This window comes from Carassius carassius, chromosome 24 (assembly GCF_963082965.1).
Source record: "Carassius carassius chromosome 24, fCarCar2.1, whole genome shotgun sequence".
NCBI classification, from domain to species: domain Eukaryota; kingdom Metazoa; phylum Chordata; class Actinopteri; order Cypriniformes; family Cyprinidae; genus Carassius; species Carassius carassius.
Genome location: NC_081778.1, coordinates 18,509,258 through 18,532,790, shown reverse-complemented (window position 1 = coordinate 18,532,790; position 23,533 = coordinate 18,509,258). Strand labels below are relative to the sequence as shown.

Genomic DNA, 23,533 nt, shown 5'->3' with positions numbered 1-23,533 from the left:
CCCCGGGCTGGACTCCACCACGTCCACAGTGAAAGCCGATCCGGCGATCCACAGTTGCGAAGTTGATGCATTTCCTCAGCGACCAGCACGGATCAGCTCTAGGCATAACAAAGCGGATATCGTCCTCTTTTGGAAGGCCAGACTAAGTAGTTTCGCTTCCACAATGAAACACAAAGCATCTCTGCAACATGGTAGTGGTGGCAACAATGCAACAGCAAGAATAGAAGGTATGCCTTCTTTCTTTGAGTGAACATTTGGTCGGCATTATGCAAATCTTCCCACATCATGACATAGACTTGTGGGGGAATGTTTAAACTAGGTTTTTTTAGGAGGGCGTGGACAAGCCTTAAGTTTTATAAAGAATATCTCTTTGAATTTTACAGATCTTCTTTATGCACCATGAGCTTGAAACACTCCAAAGAGAAAGGAAAAATTTGAAATCGCATCATATGACTCCTTTAAGGGCTTTTGTTGTCTGTAAGTTTTGTGGTCTGTCAGCAGTTGTGTTGTGTGTGTGTTTGTGTTGTCTTAGAGTTCTGTCATTAACAGAGCCCTCAGCAGTTTCTCTCTCTCCATCCGCAGGTCTTCAGAGCTTCACACATTCGAAGACATGAACAGGAAGAAGGTTGGGAACAATCAGAGAAAAAACATTGAGACCCACGTCAACAGATGGAAAGAAAAATAGACAAACACACATAACAAAAGAAATATATGAATAATCACTTATAGGAAGGCAGATATACATCAGGAAAATACATCTATGAATTATTCAAGGAAAGGAAATAATAGGATCTTGGAAAGGGCCTGACTGTTTTGTGTGTGTGTGTGTGTGTGTGTGTGTATGTGTAGGTGTGTGTGTACCTGGTATTCACTACATTATGGCGACCAAATGTACCCTTAAGGATATTAATACCACTCATTTTTACCCTTGTGGGGACATTTTTTTATTCCCCATGAAGAAAACAGCTTATAAATAATTCAGAATGAAGTTTTTAAAAAATCGAAAGTTTTCTGCGAGGGTTAGGGGTTAGAAAATACAGTTTGTATAATATAAAAACCATAAATTCTATTGGAGGTCCCTTTAAAACATGGAAACCAGTGTACAGTGTGTGTGTGTGTATGTATGTTACCTTTCTGTATGTGTAGAATATGGAAGCAGGTGAGGTACTGGGCTTGGAAAGAGCAGTGGAGAGTTGTCACGCTCTAAATGTGACGTATCCTTCTGCTATGGAGAAGGAAAAAAAGGACTGTATATGTGACCCTCGCTGTGAAATCCAGGCTGATGTCTCAAAATCGAATTATGAGATTACAACAAGCATCAAATTTTGATTTCAACCATTAATTTCACTACTTTCAATCTCTGATCTGGGTTTAGTCAGTAATAAAGATATCAATGTTACACTTTCACAGAATGTTCTTTACCTTATGAAGGATGGTTTTATATAGAAAATGGTAAATCACCAAAAAATTACTTTAGCTGGGTTTTCCCAGACAGGGTCACATATTGTCACATACAGTATCTCCAGAGATTAAAGTAAGGTATGTATGAATAGGCTATATATATATATATATATATATATATATATATATATATATATATATATATATATATATATATATATATAATATTAGCCTATATTATATTTGTAATACACCAAACAAAACTGTTACTGCATATCAGTGGATTTATACCAGAAACAATGGTTACATTATATTTTGTGATATAACCCTAAAGCATAGGCTACAGTATTCACCTTATTTATATATAGGTCTACATATAACTTATACATCCTATAGATGAGTGACTAAAAGAACAAAGTGCAGTAAACAAAGTAGTAAACTACTTAAAAATAGTAAAAACAGCATAATGATTATTATTGTAGGCCTACTGCTTATATAACGGAAGTTGCTGACACCGGATGCTTGGCACATTTAAGTTAAAAATGCTCTTACATTAAAATAATGTGCATAGGCGTGATGGCGAGGGAGAGTTGGAGCGCGCGACCGCGTGAACAGTGCCACTCTAGGCGAACATGCGACATCCATAGACAGTAAAAGACATCGCTACCAGGCTACAACTGGTCAAAGGGGAATGCATCATGCTAAAGGTAATTACCTTAAAACCGAGTTTTTAACCGAGTTTCACTTTCTAAATACGGGACTAGAGCATACATTAATGTATTGACAAACAAACTGGCAATATGAACCCCCTTTATATTTCACAATTTAACAAAACACACTTACGTGTGTATATAAATAAGTACTGAGTTACTCTGATCGTGTGTGGATCCATTTTAATAATAATAATAATAATTCATTACATTTATATAGTGCTTTTTCTAGGCACTCAAAGCACTTACATTGTCAGGGGGTATCTCCTCATCCACCACCAGTGTGCAGCATCCACCTGGATGATGCGACGGCAGCCATATTGCCCCAGAACGCCCACCACACACCAGCTTACTGGTGGAGAGGAGACAGAGTGATGAAGCCAATAAGCAGATATGGGGATTGTTAGGAGGCCATGATGGTCAGAGGCCAATGGGCGAATTTAGCCAGGATGCCGAGGTCACACCTCTACTCTTTTCGAAAGACTTCCTGGGATTTTTAATGACCACAGAGAGTCAGGACCTCGGTTTAACGTCTCATCCGAAGGAGTAACTTAACCCTAAACCACCTTTTTTAGTTAATGATCTGTAAGAATGGGGCTTTGTTAGTGCTGTTCATTGATTCGAGTAACTTTTTTGACATTTGAGTATAAAGTGTTTTAATTCTATATGGTGTAAAAACATCTGAGTGCTGCCCTCTTCAGGTTGAACGGTGGCTACTGCAGTTGATTTTGGTGGCAGGTGATGTAAGCAGTTTTCAGCTCACCACGCCCCTTGGTACGAGCTACCACTCCCTTGGCAGTATAAAACCATCTTGTTCCGTCAAAATTACTGTGAGTCAGGATCTGGAATTGCGATCAGGATAGAAAACGATCAGGATAGAGTATTTTAGCTTCTATTTAGCATAACATTTATTTAGTTATTTAGATTATTTTGTGTAGCCTATGTAGTTAATTAGCATAGTTGTTAGTGTAACGTTAATATTGTTAGGAGCATAGTTAGTTAGTAGCATATTGCATCAGTTAGGATAGCTTCAAGTTGGCGTAGATTTATCTGTATTTAGTACAGTGGTCAGGATGGTACGTAGGTGTAGTGTTGCTGGTTGCAACAGCACTGCTGGACTGCATAGTTTTCCAGTAGACTTGAAAATTAGGCGCCAGTGGTTGCATGCACTTGGATTGGAAGACCGCAAGTTCCCGCCTAGAGCTGGAGTGTGCAAACTGCATTTTACGCGGGATTGCTTCTCCAACGCAATGGAGGTGGAAATGGGCTTCTCCACACAGCTCGCGCTGAAAAGCGAGGCGATGCTGGAGTTAAGACCGCAGTTTGAGCCAGCGGCTTGAATTGATATTGCTCAGGCCCTGTCCCTGTGTCCACAGACACCTCGACATCCTCCACTTCAGGAGAAGGTGGGCGAGAAAAGTGCTATACTTCAGATGAACGCTCTGTTGCAAAGCCACTTGCGTTACTACAGTCACTCTCCATTTTTGTGACTCTGACAGCAGCTGTCAATCAATATGTCACTGCGGGTCTCAGGTTCACTCCCCCACCTGCTCAGTCCTGCCCTCGGTTCATCCCCTCTATCTCCGCTGTGCTCTTGCCAGTGGGTGGAGTCAGGCTCTGACCAGGGGTTTAGGTACCCTTTAAGAATAGTACTGTCATTAACTTAAAGTGACAGTACACTAAAAATAACTTACTGCATTTCCTCTGAGGAACAAAAAATAAGATATTTAGAAAAATGTCTGATTTACGATGTTCTTCAAGAACATATTTGTGTGTGTTTGTCAGAACAAGAAAGGAAGTCAACTATGTTTGGAGTGAGGGTGAGTGAATGATTACAGGATTTTCATTTTAAGTGTACTGTCACTTTAAATGTGCACTGGTTATTTTTTTTCTTCTGCATTATAATTTCCCTTGTCTCCCTGAAATTGGATATTTGTTATTGGATATTTTCTCTTGTAGAATAAATTAATCAAGGCAGACTGTGAACAGAGCCTTTGGCTTCAGTAACTGAAAACGTTTTGATTGAAAAATAAATGTTTATTGCATCTCGAACGGCATAGTAAATCTTACCGGTGGGTATATGGGTGGTTGGATCTGTTTGTCCAAGGAGCTGTTTGAGGAGGATTTTCCGATATTGCACTCGGAGGAGATGGCTGCAAGTGCCTCAGGGAGGTCATCTTCATCACTATGGTTACTATAGACAAATAAAATATATCAAGAGAGGCCTCATTGTTAAATCTAAAAGGCTCCAGATGATATACATTTTGCCTAGTGACTCACAAGCTGAACTGTCTGACAAGGCGTTTGCGTCGTTCCACTCTGGGCTTCTCTGTGTTCATACTGCTTGAGCCTGAATCCTGTGAAGAGCTGGGATACCTGAGAAGCCAAAATCAGTTAATGTAACACACAGAGACAAAGACACTTGATGGTTTCTGATGTTTGAAAACCATCTGAGACATGTACTAACTTCCAGAGCTGGCATATCTGCTGTTCTCACCTGTCAGTTTGGTCTCCACTTGAAGAGTTCCCCTTCGAGGTTCCACTATCACTTTGGGTGGCACGCTACAGTAGGATACAGAGTACAAGCTATGCATCATCTCACTGCTACTGTCACATGCCCTCATTCTGTAACCTCAATATTTGTGCTTTATAAACTGTTATAATTAGTTTGTGTAGAGTTGTACTGTATTTGGCTTTTTTTCCAAATTCCAGCTAAGCAGGTAGGTGGCTTTATGTGGTTCCTAGCTGGTCAAAATGGTTTTAGGCTATATGGCTTAAATGGCATTAATGGTTCCACGGAGAACCTTTTAACATCCATGGAACCTTTCCATTATACAAAAGGTTCTTTAAAGTGAACTATTTTATAATTGCATGTTACAGATATTATTGTGAAGGATTCATCCATGTGTGTTTCTATAAAAAAAAAAATATTTAGTCTTATTACCTTTTTTTTTTTTTATTGACTAAAAGCTTGCAATCACATCTGCCTCCATGCAATTAATAGAATCAAGGCCATTCACTACATTTTTTCTTTTTGGCTTAGTCAGATGAGCATCACTCTTTAGAAAAGATGTTGCTGCTTCCATTTCATTGCAACTTTAAACTAGACCATAGCTGGAATTACCTGTTTTTTTTTTCAGGTACCTTAGATGCAGATATATAAATAGACAAATTAACTTTGCATCAGCTTTTATGAATAGTGTCATGTTCTTGCTGTCTGTGAGAGCAGTTACTTTAGAGATGTTACTCTTCAGTTGTTCTTGTAAAACTGCAGGGGAGGAAGGAAGACTTTTCTCAGAAAGTGGTTTTTCCTCTGCCTGTAGTTACAGAGGGATTTGAATACTTATTTATATGTCATAAAACAGCCACAAAAATATTGTCTTTATGTTCCAGGTGGCTGTGGTCTCCATAACTGACCATGTCTATGTTGATGTGGAGAGCCGGCCAGGCTGCAGGTTCTACTTCTAGCTGGTTCTGCAGAGCTCGATCCAACTCATCCGGGAGCCCAGGAGACACGACCCAAGCTTCTGATGTAAACAAACACATCAGCATACATATTTAGAATTTTACAAGTTAATTTAACTCATCGAATCTGATTGGCAAAGTGGCATTCACAGAGTAAAGTCCAATAGACCTTAGTGAGGGTAGCAGCATATTAAATTTTTGAGAGTAATATAAACGAGGTTGAGCCCAATAGAAGAACTCTGTGTTCAATGGATTGTGCTGTTGTTTAACAACATGCAAATTGTTCAACTAATTAAATGTCTTCCCTCAAAAAAATTTCAGTAGACAAAAACTCAGACAAAGCTCTTGAAAGTTTTGACTTTTGAAGCACAAAAAATATATTTTGAAGAATATTGGTAACCAAAAATGGTTTTTTTTTGGTTGATTAACTTGATTGTTATCGTCTTTGGTGTGAATGCCCCCTAAGAAATCTTGAGGTTTTAAAGCGACAAACTAATCATAACATTATTTTTCGTAGGTGTGGATGCTGATAGTTATTTTTATAGTTATCACTTTGTGTGTGAAGGGACCTCGAGTCAAATCGCGACCTTCTCAAACAGCCGCATAAAACGCAATTACCCTGTGGACTCCACCCACCTTCTACTCAGGCCATTTAGATAACAGCAAAACATGCTGGTTAAAGTGAGAACGTGCTACGATTAGTCAGCGAAGTGTGGCTGTTAAATGACTGGCTTGAGTAGACGGTAGGTGGAGTCCACTTATTACAGTCTATTGTCTAGACCTGGGGCCTGTACCATGATGGTAGCTGAACAAATTCAGAGTTACAGGATTAGTTACGAGTTGACAAAACCAAACCTCTCCAATCCAGCTTAGTTGGTACCATGATGCTGATCATCAACTTTGTCAACTCAGGCTTTGATTCTGAGTTTGCGGAGTGCATGCTCATAATTGTGTGACATCACTGGCGAACAGCCAACCACAAGCCTTGCAAAACAAAGCAAGTTTGATTTACTTCTCGCAAGAGAAGAGACCCAGCGATATTTAAGGTTAATGATAAAGGTTTTGCTAATGTTTAAGAGATTGATGAATATGACAAATTAAACATCATATGAAACATGAAAGATGACAAATAATTATCTTGCTGTATCAGTGCAGTTTATACATTTGAAAATATATCGTGATAGAGACTCAAACATGTAAGGTCACATGGAGTCACTTTTAAAATAATGTTATCTATTGATATTACAGCTCATTTATATTACATGATCTGTATAGATTTATATTAATTTAAAATAAATGATTTATAATAACTGGTAAACTAAACTTGCTTGAGTTTAATGGATTAATAATATGAATCATATATTAATTATATAAATCATATAAAATAACTCCTAAGTAATTATCATTAAAGCCAGACATTTTTTATGTGTATGTTTTATAGTATTAGTGACTTTTTGTGTCAGACATGTGTCACTTTGCTCACATCTGATTGGTCCAACTTCAGTTTGAGATCTCTAACCCAGAACACAACCTGTCCTGGGGCCTGTACCATGAAGCTAGATTAGCTGGCTAGCCAGGTAAGTTTCAGGTTAGTTTGCACCAATCCTGGGTTTTAGTTACCATGTAAGTGGCTTGGCTTTTAGCAGCATTCATTGCCATAGTAACTTACACTCCACGGCTAATCTGCTCCGGGGCAGGTTGTGTTCTGGGTTAGAGATCTCAAACTGAAGCTGGACCAATCAGATGTGAGAGAAGTGACACATGTCTGACACAAAGTCACTCCAGTTTATCTTGCTCCAAATTAATGGCCACTAATGCTAAAAAAAAAAAAATAGAAGAAATCTGGCTTTAATGATAATTACTGAGTCGTTTTATGATTTATATAATTATTGTGATTCATATTATTATTATGTATCTTTTACACGCAAGCAATTTTAGTTAAACAGTTATTATAAATATTTTATTTTAAATAAATATTAATGTATACAGATCATGTTATATAAATAAGCTGTAGTATCAAAAGATTGCACTATTTAAAAAAATAAAAATGTTCAAGTCTCTATCACTATTTATTTTCAAATGTATAATCTAAGTTAACAAGTTTCTCTTGTCACTGCACTGATAGAGCAAGTTTATTTATTTTATTTGTCCTCCTTCATTTTTAATATGACGTTTAAATTTGTCATATTCTTCAATCTCTTAACCTTTAACCTTTAGTTTTGAATCTCACAGGATCTCTAGCAAGAAGTAAATCAAACTTGCTTTGGGTTGCAAGGCTCGTGATTGGCTGTTCGCCAGTGATGTCACACATTCATGTGCACGCGCTCCACAAACTCAGGACCAAAGCCTGAGTTGAAAAGGAAGTTGATGAACAGCATCATGGTACCAACAAAGCTGGATTGGAGAGGTTTGGTTTTATCAACTCAAAACTAATCCTGTAACTCTGAATTTGTACAGCTACCATCTTGGTACAGGCCCCTGGAGCAGGTTAGCCGTGGAGTTAAAATGAACGCCGCTAAAAGCAAGATCCACAAACGAATGCCATGCAAAGTTGTTTTTGTGACAAATAGATATTTGTGAAATTTAATTTTATATATTTGTAAATTTGATTTATGTTTGTGAAAATCTAATATTTATTTGTGGATTCTCATTCAGTTTATTCGTTTAATTATACAAAAAATATATCTCCATACACTGGGTCATTCGTTCAAACACGCGCAACCCTTGATTTCTGCATCGGCTGAGCAAAAGTAAAAATATAAAACAATATGTCTTCAAAATTTAAGAAGATAAATATACGTTTTTGATTATTTAACATATATTATAGCAGCACCCAAGTCAAGTAGCTATATTCAGACTCAGAGTCAGGACTCACTAGGTTTAGCTGTCGTGAGGCACAGTGCTTCCGGTTTTTCGTATCCGTGGCGATGGTAGCAGCGATGGACTTTTCCAAAATGAGGAGCTTCGTTCTCTTCCATACTAAACCTCCGGGTGTCAGCAGTGCTCAAAGGGAAACTATAAAACAATGCACAACAATGACACAGTGTACAATGGTACATATGACAGCTCCACATATTTTAGTCTGTAAATGACGTAAAGATTCAGGGAACAAGAGTCTCTGAAGTTCATTCATACACATCTACACACTCACTCGCATATGCAACCAAATGGCATGTGTCATCTTTATTAATCCTTTATGCTTTTACAACACAATTAACACCAGCATATTACCAATGCATGAGCTGGTACTTTTTTATTGATTTATTTCAAGTAGCAAGTCATGAATAACCACAGTAAAATGACATGCAGAAACATGCACACAGCTTTCTAATTTAATAACAGTGCTTATTAAAGTAATTTCAATGGATGGACCAACAACAATAACAACTGTTTATGCAAATGGTGTTATTAAACAGAAAATGGAACTGTGCAAATGTTAATACAAAAATGAGAAGCAAATGTCAAGTGTTTACGTAATCAATAAAATTGAGTCGATTAGTGCAAACACATTTATTTAGGCAGGCCTCATTGCAGCAGTCTGTAATCATTAAAAGCCCCTGTCCCTTGCCAATTGAACGGATTTCGATGGATTTCCAAACACGAAGGTTTCTAACTTAACACTTAAGCAAATACATAATGATCAGTAGCACATATACAGTAGAACAGCTGTCATGAGTACTTTCAAGGTGAATTTAAATTAAATAAAGCAGGGTTTGTAAACAGTGAGGTGCTTGGCATGATATAAGTGATTTGCACTTAAAAGTAAACTTTCAGACATGATATGAATAAATCTATGAACTAAAATGATTTAAAAAAAAAGGCTATAATCTAGAACAGTGCTCAGTCTGGCTTCTGGAGGTCCGTAATTTTTAACAGCTTGGTGAGAAGGATCTGATGAGTTAAGATAAGTGCTGGGACAAAACTGAGCGACCTTGCTATAGAATATGAATTCACAACAGCAGCAGTTACATATCCTGACATCCTCTTTCAGGTACTTTGCTAGTTCTAAATTTGACTGGAAGTCATGCAAAACTCTAAAAGCTATCAACATGAAGATTGTCAGAGTCAGACGTCAAGGTCTGCATATGCTGAATATGTTTTAATATTTCAGGATGCATTTGATCGGTTGAGATGTCACATGATGGATGATCACGAACAATGGATGAGACTCCTGCAGGTGTGATGATGCAGATGGATGACAGACTGTGATTGGATGCGAGCATTCAGCGGTCTTTTTTACTAAGGTGAGCAGCTCATCCAAACACTCTTTCACATGCTCACAGTGCAGTCATAACTTTGTCTTTGTGCACGACTGACACACTCCTGACACTGCGCTCAATTAAACCGCTCTCACCAAACCAACCACTGCTCGCAGGGGACCTGTCCACATTGGAGGGTCTAAATCAGACACATATGCACATGCAGGTGAAACACAGATGAGATCAGCCTACATTTTGTGATATTTTTTTTTTTTTTTTTACAGAAATTGAAAGATTGAGAGAGGCTTTATCTTTCAGTTTTGGTAGATAAAAATGTATACCTGTGTGGTGGTGGAACGTGTCCCATTTCCAATGGCTGTACGTATAGGGGAGGGGTCAGACTAGATGGATGTGGTCTTTTCCAGGGTTCCTGTGCAATTGGAATGTTGTGCTTATACTGAACGGAAACAGAAAAAATATGATTCATATGAGTTAAGCCTCTTGCCAGTTACTTCAGCACTAAGAACTTAGCCGGCTAAATATCGGTCTTTGAGAAAAAAAACAACAACAACAACAAAAAAAACCTCATCATGCTTTGCGCAATATTTTTTTTCTGAATGTTATTTGGAGAAATGATTCACAAGTTTCAGGTTTTCTACAGAACCCCTAAAGGGACATGATGATGGTGGAAAAAGTGATGGGAGGAAAAATGTTATTTAAATGCTTTTGCATTCTCTCAATGAAGTACTGTGTTCTGCTGAGAAGCACTCTATGTGCCTTCTCTTGAAAAGACTGTTACATTTCCTTGAGAAACTGTGAAAAACTATACATTTGAGTTAACACAAAGTTTCATGGGGGAAGGAGATACTAAAAGCACTGAAATATAAAAAGAAGTTCTAAAAAGTTTTCACATTTTTGCAAATGGTCCTCAAATATAATGTTCATCTCGTGAAGAACCATAAAACATCCTTAAAATATATCTTTTGCCATATGCCATATCTACTGTTACACTGTCTATAAAATAAATAAAAAAACAATTTCGGACCTATTTAAAAAAAAATTTAAATTAAAATTGAATTAAAAAAGAAAAATATAATTTAATAAAAACATTTTCAATTAATATGTAAAATCTGACAGCCCTAAAACAGTTTACAAAATAAAAAAGGGCTTGATGAAGCTACTAAATACACACACTTATTTTTTACTGAAATAATCATATACAGGGTAAAGGATATTGAAAGCGTACCGGTGTTAAGCTTGAATCAGGGCTTGCCTGTGCACTACAGAATGGAGAGGGAAACTTTGATTACACAGTCAAAGCAAAAATAATTCTACATACCTCAAGCACAACAAAAAATAACTAAATAGCATTAAAAAACAACATGTTTTTATATCAGAGTGCTCACAATCATGTTTGTGTGGCTTTACCTTAGATGTGGATGTTTTACTGGAGTTATGGCTGTGAAAGACAAAAGCAGTCATATGAACAGGACATATGTGATGTGATGTGGTACTTGCAATTAGGGCTGGGCGATATGGAGCAAAAAATATATCTCGATATATTTTGCTATATCTCGATATACGATATATATCTCGATACCTTTACAGGAAAAATAACCCCCCAAAAACTACTGTAAAAACAAATATGTCAAATATTACATGTTTAGGGCCCTATGAAATGTTTTATTTTTTTCTTCACCATATGTTTTATTGTTACCTAATTCTGTGTTTAAGCAAGTGTAATTATTTAAATGCATAAAAACAACTTAATTTGTTACATTTAAAATAGCCTTATGTGAAATGTTTTTCCCCTCTGAAATTCTGTGTATTCACATTTTTCTGGTTGTCAAATGAAGACATAAAACATTCATTTAATTGATCTTTTAATTATTGAAAATTAAGCAAACTTTATTTTTTGGTAAACAAAGGGGATTTACTATTAAAAATAATACATGGAAGAAATGTTGTGTGATTATTACTTAAATTATGTTAGTTTCATTTTAATAGTAGTAGGCTTTCTACATTCTGCTGAACAATAGGCTAATAATAGATTTCTGGCAAATACTTTTATTTTGACGGGTTTACCTTTACAGTTCTGTGCATGTGATACTACAATCTATGATGTGATATGACGCTAGTTTTACTCAAATCAAACGGCCAGATGCTCATGAAGTGACGGTCAGAGCAGTTCTGGAGATGTTGTTCATGTGTTCACGTCTTTATTTAGTGAGAGGAAAGACGCTGAAATCAACGGAGCATCACGCGCGCTTCCTGGTGTGTAATAAAATTAAGACGTGCTTCTGCTCCATTCATTAACACAGACACGCAGAACATGCAGGATTCATATTTAAATAGTCTTTTCTGGCTTAATATTTGTAGATATTAGTCCATATCGCGATTTGATATTAGTCCATATCGCGCGCCATGTTTATAAAACAACACGCGAGGGGAGGGGGAACAAAAGCAAGGAGGCGGGGGGTGAGCACAGCACAGATAAGACAAACAAGCAAAGTGGCGGAATCAGAATTAAATATAAACAATATATCGATATATACGATATGTCAAAATCCATATGGTGTTTAAAAAATATCTTGATATATTTTAAATATCGAGATATCGCCCACCCCTACTTGCAATAAAGCAGACTTTAGAGTCAGCTGCAGGGCAGACACAGAGATTAAGCATGTCAGAAATGCATTAGGTTGATTATTGGAAGAATATATGGCACACAGACCTACCCTTGACCATAGACTGGGCCCGTGAGGGATATCTTTTACTTGGTCTCCTCTCAAAAGTGCTTGCTCTCCTGACTTTACCACTACGTGTGGCCTGATATTCAGTCCTTCCACTGTAAACACAAACAACATGACACTTAAAAAGGGCGACAGTGTAAATATGTTGCCAGATTAGGTGTGCGTATGTGTATGGACCTGAATCTGAACTGCGAGCGGAAGCGTGTAAAGTCACTGTTGTTGCTCTTGTTGTGGGTTGGCTGTCTGAGCCGGAAGAAGGCGTGGCTTTCTACTGCACACTTCCATAAGTGCTTGCACTCCCGAGAACTCGAAAGCTGAAACACAAACGTGTGCTCCTGCTCTCGGCCCTGCATGCACAAACAATCAGGTGCAAAAGAACAGATAAAAGCACTTAAAAAAAGCACAGGGCTTTCCAAATTATTCATAAATTTTTTTATTGTTTTATATTAAATAATGAATGAATGATTTAAAAATAATGTGATAAAATTGTATACATTGAAATGAAAATGTATTAAGAAAAATTAAATGGAATTGTACAAGTATGACTCCATGGCAATAGTGATTATTATACTAGCTTATTTAAACACATCAACCAAGGCTGAAGGACCCTGGTATAGAGGAATGTCTAGAATGTGAGCACACATGAGTGTAATTTTGTGTATGTAAAACTTACCTTCTCATCGTCCTCCACCACCTCTAATGTCAGTCGGTTCTTCTTGAAGTCAAGACGGGTTATTTTAGGCCTGAATGGACACATTTACATACAACGGGTTGAGATGGAAAATATCAGCCATGACTGAAGAGTGAAGACCCAGCTACTGGTCAGAACAGCAGGGGTGTATCCGTGAACCTCACCAAAAGAAGAGACCAATTTTGCTGGATCCCTCGAAAACAAGAATGCCAGTTGGTGTGAGTCCCAGAGCATATTCTCCTCCATCCCGTCCCTGCACATCAGTAGAGAGCACTTTTACACAGCAGTCTTACCCCGTCTCACAAGAATATTACACAGGTTTAACTGAACAAGTATAATAAATACACTGCCGTTCAAAAGTTTGGGGTCTGTATTTTTTTTTTCTCTTTTGCTCATTTATTATATAAGACTGCATTTATTTGACAAATACAATACATTTAATACTGTGAAATATTATTAAAATTTTAAACAACTCTATTCTGTTTTAATATATTTTACAATGTAATTATTATTATAACAATAACTGTTATCTATGTTGAGCTGTTGTGCTGCTTAATAATTTTGTGGCTTGGTGATACATTTTATTTATATGATTTGTTGATGAATAGAAAGTTCAAAAGAACAGCATTTATTGGAAATAGAAATATTTATAATACCGTAAACTGGTCAATTTAATGCATCCATGATGAATAAAATAATTTCTTCGTAGGGCTGCATGATTATGACTAAAATCACAATTGACGATTATTCCCTTGAAATTGCAATTGCAATTATAAATTAGGATTATCACGATTTACAATGAATGATGTTTATATTATTGTTTGAAGCAACGGCATGCTATATTTTTTGTGAATATAAACTGACTTGTAAAACTTGTATTGCTTTTCTATAGTATTAAGCCTCAGATGTGGACTATACATTGGTTTCTTCTTTAGAATAAAAAAAGTAAAAATATGCATGGTATTGTGAATGTTATACTAAGACTAAAATTAAAACAATGAAAAAAACCCTTAAGATAACCTATAGAAATAAAAACACAGAATAACATAAGTGGATTTTGAATGATTAATGATCATGTGCAGCCCTATTTCTTAAAAAAAAAAAAAAAAAAATCAATTCAGAGATCAATTCAGATGCTGTTGTGAAGGAATAAGTGCATCATTTAATAGGCTATAGTAGTAATATAGAAAGATGTAATGGAGGTATTATGGGTATATTATTGTCTTCGTAAAGTGCAGCATTATGATAGAGCTCTTATTGTTGGAGATAATTCTCCTATTGTGAAGGTATAATGAAAGATAATGAAACCAAGAATTTGAATACAATCTTAAAACTAATCTTTAAAATCCAAATACTGGAGGGATGTAAATGAACTATGAAGGGAGTGATCTCACCTTCACAAAGTGCATGTCCACTCCATACATCTCCAGCCACTTGCATTTATTCAGGAAATTCAGCTCCGCTTGAGAAGGACTCATTCCCCTGTAGAGAGACGTTCTGGTGAGCATTCAAACTCATGAGCCGTAATGAACACCATAACTCATCATTCAACTCTTCGCCAGTGCCCCGTCATTTCATGGCTAGACTACAGCAGCCCTCTTGCACAGCTTCACAGCATTTGCCATATGTCCCATCAAGCAAATCCCAAGAACTGCTGCAATTGCTATTAACCCCTGGAAATCCTCTCACATTATACCTCTGCTCTGTGCTCAAATATCTACATTGGCTGACAAAATCTGCAAGAATTCAATTCAACCCGTTATTTCTGTCTTGCACTGCATATTTTCAACCCTCAGGTCTATAAAGTGTCAAAATTTCTCATTTAATTTCCAAGAATAACAAACAATCTAGACACATTTAAACAAATGCAACATCTAATCTGTAGGGAATGATCTTCAGCTGAGTACGTACTTGTACAGTAGCACGCTGACTCTGATGATTGCTCTTAAAACAGGGTCAAATGCAGAGCTGAGGATTTAATTAAAACCACAGGGAGGCCGAGTTTTGAGTTCATGTTCAATGCATGTAAACAGTTCAAGTGTGATTATCACAAGCAAATGAAATTGTCCAAATCTAAGTTTGAGATCAAATCTTACACTTCAATCATTCAAAACTTCATTCAAAACACACAAGCACAATCTTACACCGGGCAATGGGACAAAGCGTCAAGCAGTAAAGCTCTGTTAATCTTATTTTCTGTCCTAACCAGACTGTGAAACTACATTTTGTTGGTCGCTTGCGTAGTGGTTCAGTGCTTTAATATTTGACATGAAATGTTTTCTGATTGGCTATGATTAGTCAAGTTGCATAGTACTTGCACGTTCAATCAACTTGTTTATCAGGACATACAGTACTGCTGCCAAACTCTTAAAAATAAAGGTTCTTTAATGGCATCAGTGCTACCATGAAGAACCTCTAACACAAGTGTAACTTTTCTAATGCACAAAAGGTTCTATATAATGGTAAATTTTCATCAGATTATTGGAATATTCTTCATACTAAGAACAAAACTGTTACTTTTAATTAACTGTTCACTTAAAGGTTTTTTGGGGAACCCAAATTGCATTGCTACAGAAACCTCCTTTTGGAAACTTTATTTTTAAGTGTGTAGTGTAGGGAAAAGAAATACTGACTCAGATGGGGTTACCTGCACTCGGCCCATTTGTGGTAGATGTCCGCCTCCATCAGCTCGGTCTGTTTGGGTGAAAAGCGAAACTCTGATACCAACACAACAGAGTGTTCTAATGGATCACAATCCCCAAGTTCACCTATTAACACATGAAATAGGAAGAAATGGAAATGAAAAGGCAAAAATCAGGTATAAATATGCAAACACATGAAAAAAAAAAGTCCAAACTGCCAATAAATCACACAGCACTCACTTTGTAAGCAATAAGCCCCGAGTTCCACAGTCACATCATATGGACACTTTAACCTGCTCGGGGAAGAAGGAGAGACTTAATGACCCTTAAAACAGCCACTAAATGTGTTTAATGCATATAAAAAGGTAACTTTCAAAGCAAAGCACTTTCAACCGGCACAGTTTTCAAACAATGGTCAAAATCTACTTCCGTAAAACGTGAGATGACGAGACCGCGTGTTTATGTAAGAAAGTGTGTGCCCCCTGTGTGGGAAAGTGTGTCGGACTGTATCTGTGCTCTTAAATTAGAAGCTGTGTGTTGGTTCTCATTGGAGTTTCTTTTATTAAAAAGGAGCAGAGCAGCACCCAGGAGACCAGACCCAGATTATACACACTGAAACAGAGCTTTTATTGGACCCCGGTAGAAACCCTGCCGCACTGTGTGTGCATGTAACAGAGGGAGGGTCAGAGGTGTGACACAGGGCAATAAGAGAGATATGAAAGGCTCTCTTTTTCCACTGCATGTGCATGTTTGTGCACGTCTTGGTGAGGTAAGCGTAATTTCTTACTTGCCGGACAGTATGTCTTGTCTAAGCTGCAGTACGAAGAGATATCTGCAAAAAAAGTGGTTACATAGTCATAAGTCAAATATTATAGTGCAGATAGGATACCATACATATAAGGGATGAACCATTAAAAATCTGGCAAAAATGCTAAGCAGATAATTGTAAACTAATTTGTCAAAATAAATAAATAAACAAACCCAAATAATTTTAAATACTACAAATCAATTTAGAGAGCACAACGATATAAAATACAATAAGACAAAATGGTTGTTTTGAGATTTGTTAAGACTATATTTATATTATTATTCAATGAAAGTGTTTTTAAAGATTAAAGTAAGTGTTTAATGATGGCAAATATATTCTTAATGTAAAAATAGAGGAAATAACCATGCAAAACTGAACACTGACACATACAGATAAATTGAAAAATCTCTCTTCTATTTAAAAAATATATATAATTCACCCAAAATTAAAAATGCTTTGTACTCACACTCAAGAGTATTTCAGTCTTCTGAAGCAATGTTATAAATATTTTTTTTTAACTTTGTTACTTCAGAAGATAATATAGCACATGAACCCTATGGACAACATTTATTATGTTTTTATAGTGTGCCTTTATGTCATTTTGGAGCTTGATATCTGCAGGTTTCATTCATTATGTGGAGATGAAAGGATATTGTAGAGGCAAACATCTTTGTTTCACATAAGAAAATAAGTCAGATTTGATCAAAATAGGGGTGATTAATGATGACAATTTTCATTTTTGGGTGAACTATCCCTTTAAAAATCTCAGTTTGATAAATTAAAGAGCTTTACAAGACAAACAAGGTAAAGGCATATATGACTATTGTTGTTTACCTGGTGAACTCTTCATGAAGGTTATTGGGCTCTGAAGAATAGAATTTAACCCTGAAAAACAATCTGTATGGAGGTCCAACTACGACAGAGAGATTTTATGAGTATACTGGAATATAACAGACACCCAATGTCAATGACTATAACATTTGTACAAACTTTAAAGGAAAAAAAAGACAAGAAGCTCTCCTTTAAGGTTATGAAAGATTGTTGTCATAGAGACAGGCATAAGTCAGCTAATGTTGATTCAGTGTGACTCAACGGCTTTTAAAGGTGTTGTAATGCGGTTACGCTATAATATAGAAAAACACCAGAGAGACTGAATCAGTGGATTCATTTCACTGACAACGGTCTTTTTCTGGATTTCACACAAGTTGCATGGCCTGAAATATTTTAAATAAGTGCTGAAATCAAATGATATTGATGCTATTTCCATCTCCCACTTTCTCCATCCAACAACTTTCTGTTTAGTGATCTGCGTGGGGTATGTCTTGCACAGCATACATAGAGATTGGCTCTATTCACACCCATAGTGTACACTCGTAAACAATTGTCACTAGTCACTAAGGCAACAGTAAATTATGAGCCCAAGGTCATCAACCATCTGTGACCAGCCAACTAAACAGCTCCACAATAACTACTTGTGTGTGTGTGTGTGTGTGTGTGTGTGTGTGAGAGAGAGAGAGAGAGAGAGAGAGAGAGAGATGCCTTATGACTACTCACATCTAATCTGCTTTTTTATGGGCTTGGCTGCATCCAACCATTGCTGAAAACATAAAGAAATGTGAAGTAGAAGAGAACAGAAAACAGCATGGGAGGATTGGGGGAGACAGTGGGTGGGAGGGAGAGGGAACAAGACAAAGAGTTTGTTATTAGTCGGAGTGCTGAGAAAAAGAAAATCCTGTTGTTCTGATTGATGTTGAGTGGCTTTTTCACACTGACACTCTCCATTTCTCATTTCTGGTATAAGAGCTGCAGCTTATAGAAAAACAGGTCACTGCCACATGCACACGCACGCACACACACGCACACACACACACACACACACACACACACACACACACACACGTGTAAGGACGCTCATTAAGTGCCACTCACCGCAACCTGCTCTGGGTCCATGAACTGCAGACCGAAGTAATCAGCCTCCACCAGATCCAAATGATACATAATCTGATCAAACAGATCCTGTCCCTTGGCGTGTTTCTGAAACGCACATTTAAAGCACAGATAAATCACTAAGTGTGGAAGGCTCGGGGCGTCACACTGATCTTGTGACAGTTTAAGGGGACACCTGTGGAGCATGCTGGCGGCAAGAAGTTGCTCCGGTGCGCCTGCAGGGCTTGATGGCCCTGATTAGCCACAACGATGTACTGTACATGCTACATTGATTTTCATATGCACTCACTACGGCTGAGTGATATGGCTTAAAATATCTCAGAATTCATCTCAACTAAATTTAGTCTTTTAACAATGTTATTCTTTCAATCAGAAGAACTATAATTTTTAAAATGTTTGATCAAGAGGTCAAATGCTATAAAAATCTAGTTAAGCATAAACAAATAAAATAAATACAATTTCAAATGTTCCATTTTAAATGAACATAGACAAATATATGATAGTTTTCACAGTTACTAATATAACAAAAGCAGTCTAATCTACACAGAATAAGCAATGTTTTTCTTTGGATCAAAATTAATATTTATATTTAGCAAGAATGCATTAAACGTATACAAAAGTGAAAGTAACAAAACAATAATGTTAAAATCTATTTCGGTTTTAAAAAAAAATTCTGTTCAAAGAATCCTTAAATAAAAACTGCAAAACAATTTTCTACACTGATGATATTAAGAAATGTTGTTTTTGAGCACCAAATCAGCATGTGTTCTGATATTTCACAATATTACCATTTATACTGTACTGTTTATTTAGCCAAATAAACAGTGAATCAGAACTGTTGCAATATTCATGTTAATTTTTTTAATTGCCAGCAAAATCATTTCAAATATATTGTGAGTATTCCATATTTTGTCCAAAACCAAGTCTTATTGCAAAGCCATTTGATGGATAATAACAATCCCAGAGCACCTTTGAAGGCCAAAGACAGATCAAGTGTCTCTATTTTCTATTTCATGCTGGGTCTAGATGAGGGGAACCACAAAAGCACACACAAATGAAAAACTCTATAAACTATTCTGGAGATAATCTCTGATTTGTGATGGTCAGTTTATTTTCAAGGCCAGCATTCCACTGAGATCAGAAACTCTCAGGAAATGCAAAGAATTTGGAATTTAGCTATTGATTTGTTCCATTTTACGGAGGCTTGATTGATTTCTTTTGTTGGTTTGAGGATGCTGTGAGGTGAAGGAGGGAGAATGTGATCAGAATAGGCCCTGGAAATGGCAGGAGCTCCCTGTTATGATGAGCATGAGGAGAAGTATTCCCTGAGTGGAACTCAGCCAATCATGAATCAGCATCTCTACAGAGTAAAAGAAATTAATCAATTATGGCACTGCCGGGAAATGCAACATTATTTTGGAGTTCCCCAAAGTCAAATGTTAAATAAGCTGCCAATATAAGTGGCCTCCAATTTTCTAAGACATTATTTTCAGTTGCACTATGATTCAAAAGTAAGGCCAGTAAGATTTTTATTTCTTACTAGCACTTTTAAGCTTGATAATATATGCTGTTAAACTTATAAAAAATGACAACGGTAAAACCAAGTCCAGCTGCCTTGCCTGAACGTACTGAATACTACAATACAATACAATACAAACCTGAAGGATTTACAGACAATGTACTGTACTGTCTTTGATTTGAAAAAATCATATATGAATATGATGAATATGATTTGAAAAACTAGATATATGAATGATAAAGGCTCTCCACCTTGACATTTATAAGAGTACCACAAGGCACATGGACTAAATCTAAAAGACAGATGAAAATACACACACACATACTGTGTGTAAGTTTCACACAAACCAAGGCCAGAACAAAAATAGCTTCAAGTGTCAGAGGAGAGTGGCTGGATTTGGGACACACCCTAAGGGGGGGCTATTATTCTCTTTGATACTTGCTGCTGTTCAGGTTGAACTACAACCCTTAACATACATACATACATACATACATCAACATATATTTCAGAGCTATTCTATATATTTATTGTTTTGAAACTGAAACTGATTATCAGGTTAGATGACTGGATCTCAGATGACATTGGAAGTGGTCACATCAAAAGAAATGTATTTGTTATACTAAAGTTATAACACATAGAAGGGAAAGGCCTTTTATAAATTCTTCGACATGTTCAGACTTGTACAGTATAACATTTCCGGACTATGACAGCCATGTTTATAAAGCAACGATCAGCGAATCTATGTCTTTGAAATCTAAAACAATAAAATGACATGCAACATAAGCTTTAGGTGTTTACAGGGCTTATATTGAAAAGAAGGAAATATTCAGCATTAAACATAACTGTATAACAGGTCTAGTCCTCTAACTTGATTGGCCTGTTGATATTCCAAGAGTGCTGATATTCTTTGACATACTTTTGGTTTGTCTATGTACAAGCGTTCTAGACCAGATCATGTGACCAGCATGGAAGCAGATTTTGCCTGAAGAACAGGTTTTTGACAGCAGGAGCCCCTGTATTTTTTATTTTGCTTCATGATCGCTCAAAGCGGGTTTCTCTCACCAGCGAGGAAATAAAAAACATGGAGTAGACCTAGAGCCGAGTGATTACAGAACACTTTGACCAGAAATGCACTTTGGCAAGTAAACAAACAGAAGCTAGCGCTTTTTCATTAGACAGGTGGTAACATTTAGTTTGGATTCATACAATATAGAATAAACATTTTTAATGGTCCTCAAGTAAATAAATTGAAGAGAAGTACCTATTCAGGGAGAATGTTAATTCAGACCCAGCCAATGATTTTGGTCTAAAAACCTGTCCTCTCTTCTCCATACACTGTGAAAACATTTAATGGGTAATCTCTTTATCACTCGATTATAATTATGATGAGCACTGATGTCGGTTTTAGTTAGCCAATATAATAGCATAGCATACAGATACCCAAGCAACCTAATAGCTTTTACACTACAAGCATGTGCTTATTCCATATGCATTCACATTTACACGTGCATTTCCAAATGATTCAGTTCTTAAAAAGATGTAACAATGTTCAATTAGTTGTTAAATTTTTTTTTTAGTTAAATAAATGACATTGTCCAGTGTATTTTATTAGCTAATCATTATATAGATATTCTAAATTAATAACATTTCTTTGTACTTGGAGACACAAATTCAAGGAAAGATCCAGATTCTTAAGACACAGGCTTTCTGTCTGTTGCTTGGTGACAGGTAGAGCTTAATGTCTTGAGTTTTTTGGAAATGCTTTCATTGGCTGAGAATAAATTTAGGCTACAACCTGCCAGTTTCCTCAAAACGTCAATGAATGGATATTACTTGGATATAACTCAAATTTACAAAATCATGCTCCAATCACAAAACTGATAGTTAGGAACAGATGAACTGTCAGTCAGAAGGTGATCGACATTTCATGGCGCAAGAGTGGGACCAAAGGTTAAGCGCTTAACTGGTTCGTCGACCTTCAGTCAACAAATGGGAATTTATTTCTGGAAAACACTTTGACCGATAGAAGGAGATGAAGAATGGGAAACTCCTTGTGTCTTTTTCTCCCTGTATGTTTCATTTTCAGTGAAAGCTCCCAGTGCTCGAGGGAATCTGCAGGTTTGTGTGTGACAGTTGAGCGGTCGCTATGGGTGGGAAGTAAACATGAGGACGGGAGCACGAGCTCCATCTGTTTACCTCTCAACTACCGGGACAGGACCCAACACCGGGGAAATCCGGCTGGCCACACACTGACAGGCTGTTAAAACCTAACTTTGCCGTTAAACACTACATTCAAAATAATCAAGGTGACTTTTCTCTGCCGAGAAGTCCTGCACTCACCGGTAACTCCACACTGACATCCGATCCGTCCAGCAGCAGGACTCTGCATGTGATGGCGTCTTTGCTGTTTCCCGCGGCGGGGATGTGGACCACGGCTCCCCCGGTCACTACGATCGGCGCGTGGATCACCTGCTGCTGGTGCGCCTGAAGCACTGTGTTTCCGCCTCTGCCGGTTCCCTCCAGCTCCTCTGAAGTCCGAAAGCGTCGTTTTGACCGTCGGCTAAACGTCCTGCGCAGAAAGCCCATCATATTTTCCCCGCGAGACGGCGGTTTAATCAACCAGGGAAAACGGCACTGATACCGGACTGCTCAAGAGGAAGGCATCCAGCTGTTTTTTCAGGCTTTCCGCGACGAAGAAAGGCGGCGTCTACCGTGCTGAGCCGTTCAATGCAGCGGGAACAAGTCGGGATACGGAGACCTGTCACGAGCTTCGTTTCCTCGTTGCGTACGGGCAAGAAAACACGAGCGCACCTGCCAGAAGCCACGAGAATATACTCCGGTCCTTTCGATTTCTTCGTTTGAACATAAAGTATCTGCGCTTTAATCGAACTTCTCCTCGCGCTCGCCGGAGTCCAGGCTCGGCGCGTTAGTTCCTTTCTGTTACTGACCGAAACTGATGTATGTACCTTTCAGGTAAGTCAACCAGTGGAACTGGCCAGGCAACCTGTTCTGCGCAAGCGTTAAATCTCAGAGCAACACTCAAAACTTTTTTTTCTCCCCTCTTCGGGTCAGTGTGCGCGAGGCAGCGCTACCTGCTGGTAAACCAAACAGTGATCAGTGTGAGGTTACCTTCACGCGAGACACCATCACTGAATTCCCCAGCGCTACACATCAAGCTGCCTTCATACTGTGCTCCGCAATCGCGTCAAGTCTGGAAACAAGTCTGTTCTCTTTCAGGAAACAGAATGCGCCCAATCGTCAGCGTTTCACGCACGCTCATTCGAGATCCACACAAGCCATCACCATGAATAAGAGAAGACGCACAACGTGATAAGAATAACACATTTTATTTATTTAATAACAGGTGTATTTAGGTATTCTAATAGCGGTTTGGTCAA

At 37.5% G+C, this 23,533-nt stretch overlaps 1 protein-coding gene across 2 annotated transcripts; it reads right to left on the bottom strand.

Annotated features, from left to right (window-relative positions):
- On the bottom strand, positions 1-23,304 carry LOC132103076 (band 4.1-like protein 4B). Of its 2 annotated transcripts, none has more exons than XM_059507886.1 (23): positions 22,476-23,304; positions 18,599-18,703; positions 18,224-18,266; positions 17,504-17,582; positions 16,649-16,693; positions 16,102-16,154; positions 15,867-15,987; positions 14,614-14,701; positions 13,384-13,472; positions 13,202-13,271; positions 12,706-12,875; positions 12,514-12,623; positions 11,204-11,234; positions 11,022-11,055; positions 10,117-10,232; positions 8,452-8,591; positions 5,529-5,638; positions 5,345-5,428; positions 4,609-4,673; positions 4,392-4,487; positions 4,182-4,305; positions 1,131-1,225; positions 1-592 (listed from the first exon to the last, which is right to left on the bottom strand). In XM_059507886.1, the coding sequence occupies exons 1-23, from the start codon at positions 22,722-22,724 to the stop codon at positions 529-531; spliced, it is 2,181 nt and encodes a 726-aa protein (XP_059363869.1). In that variant the 5' UTR covers positions 22,725-23,304; the 3' UTR covers positions 1-528. The 2 variants fall into 2 exon arrangements, with proteins under 2 accessions (XP_059363869.1, XP_059363870.1); XM_059507887.1 differs by having other exon boundaries at positions 1,131-1,222.
- Positions 23,305-23,533: the final 229 nt, after the last annotated feature.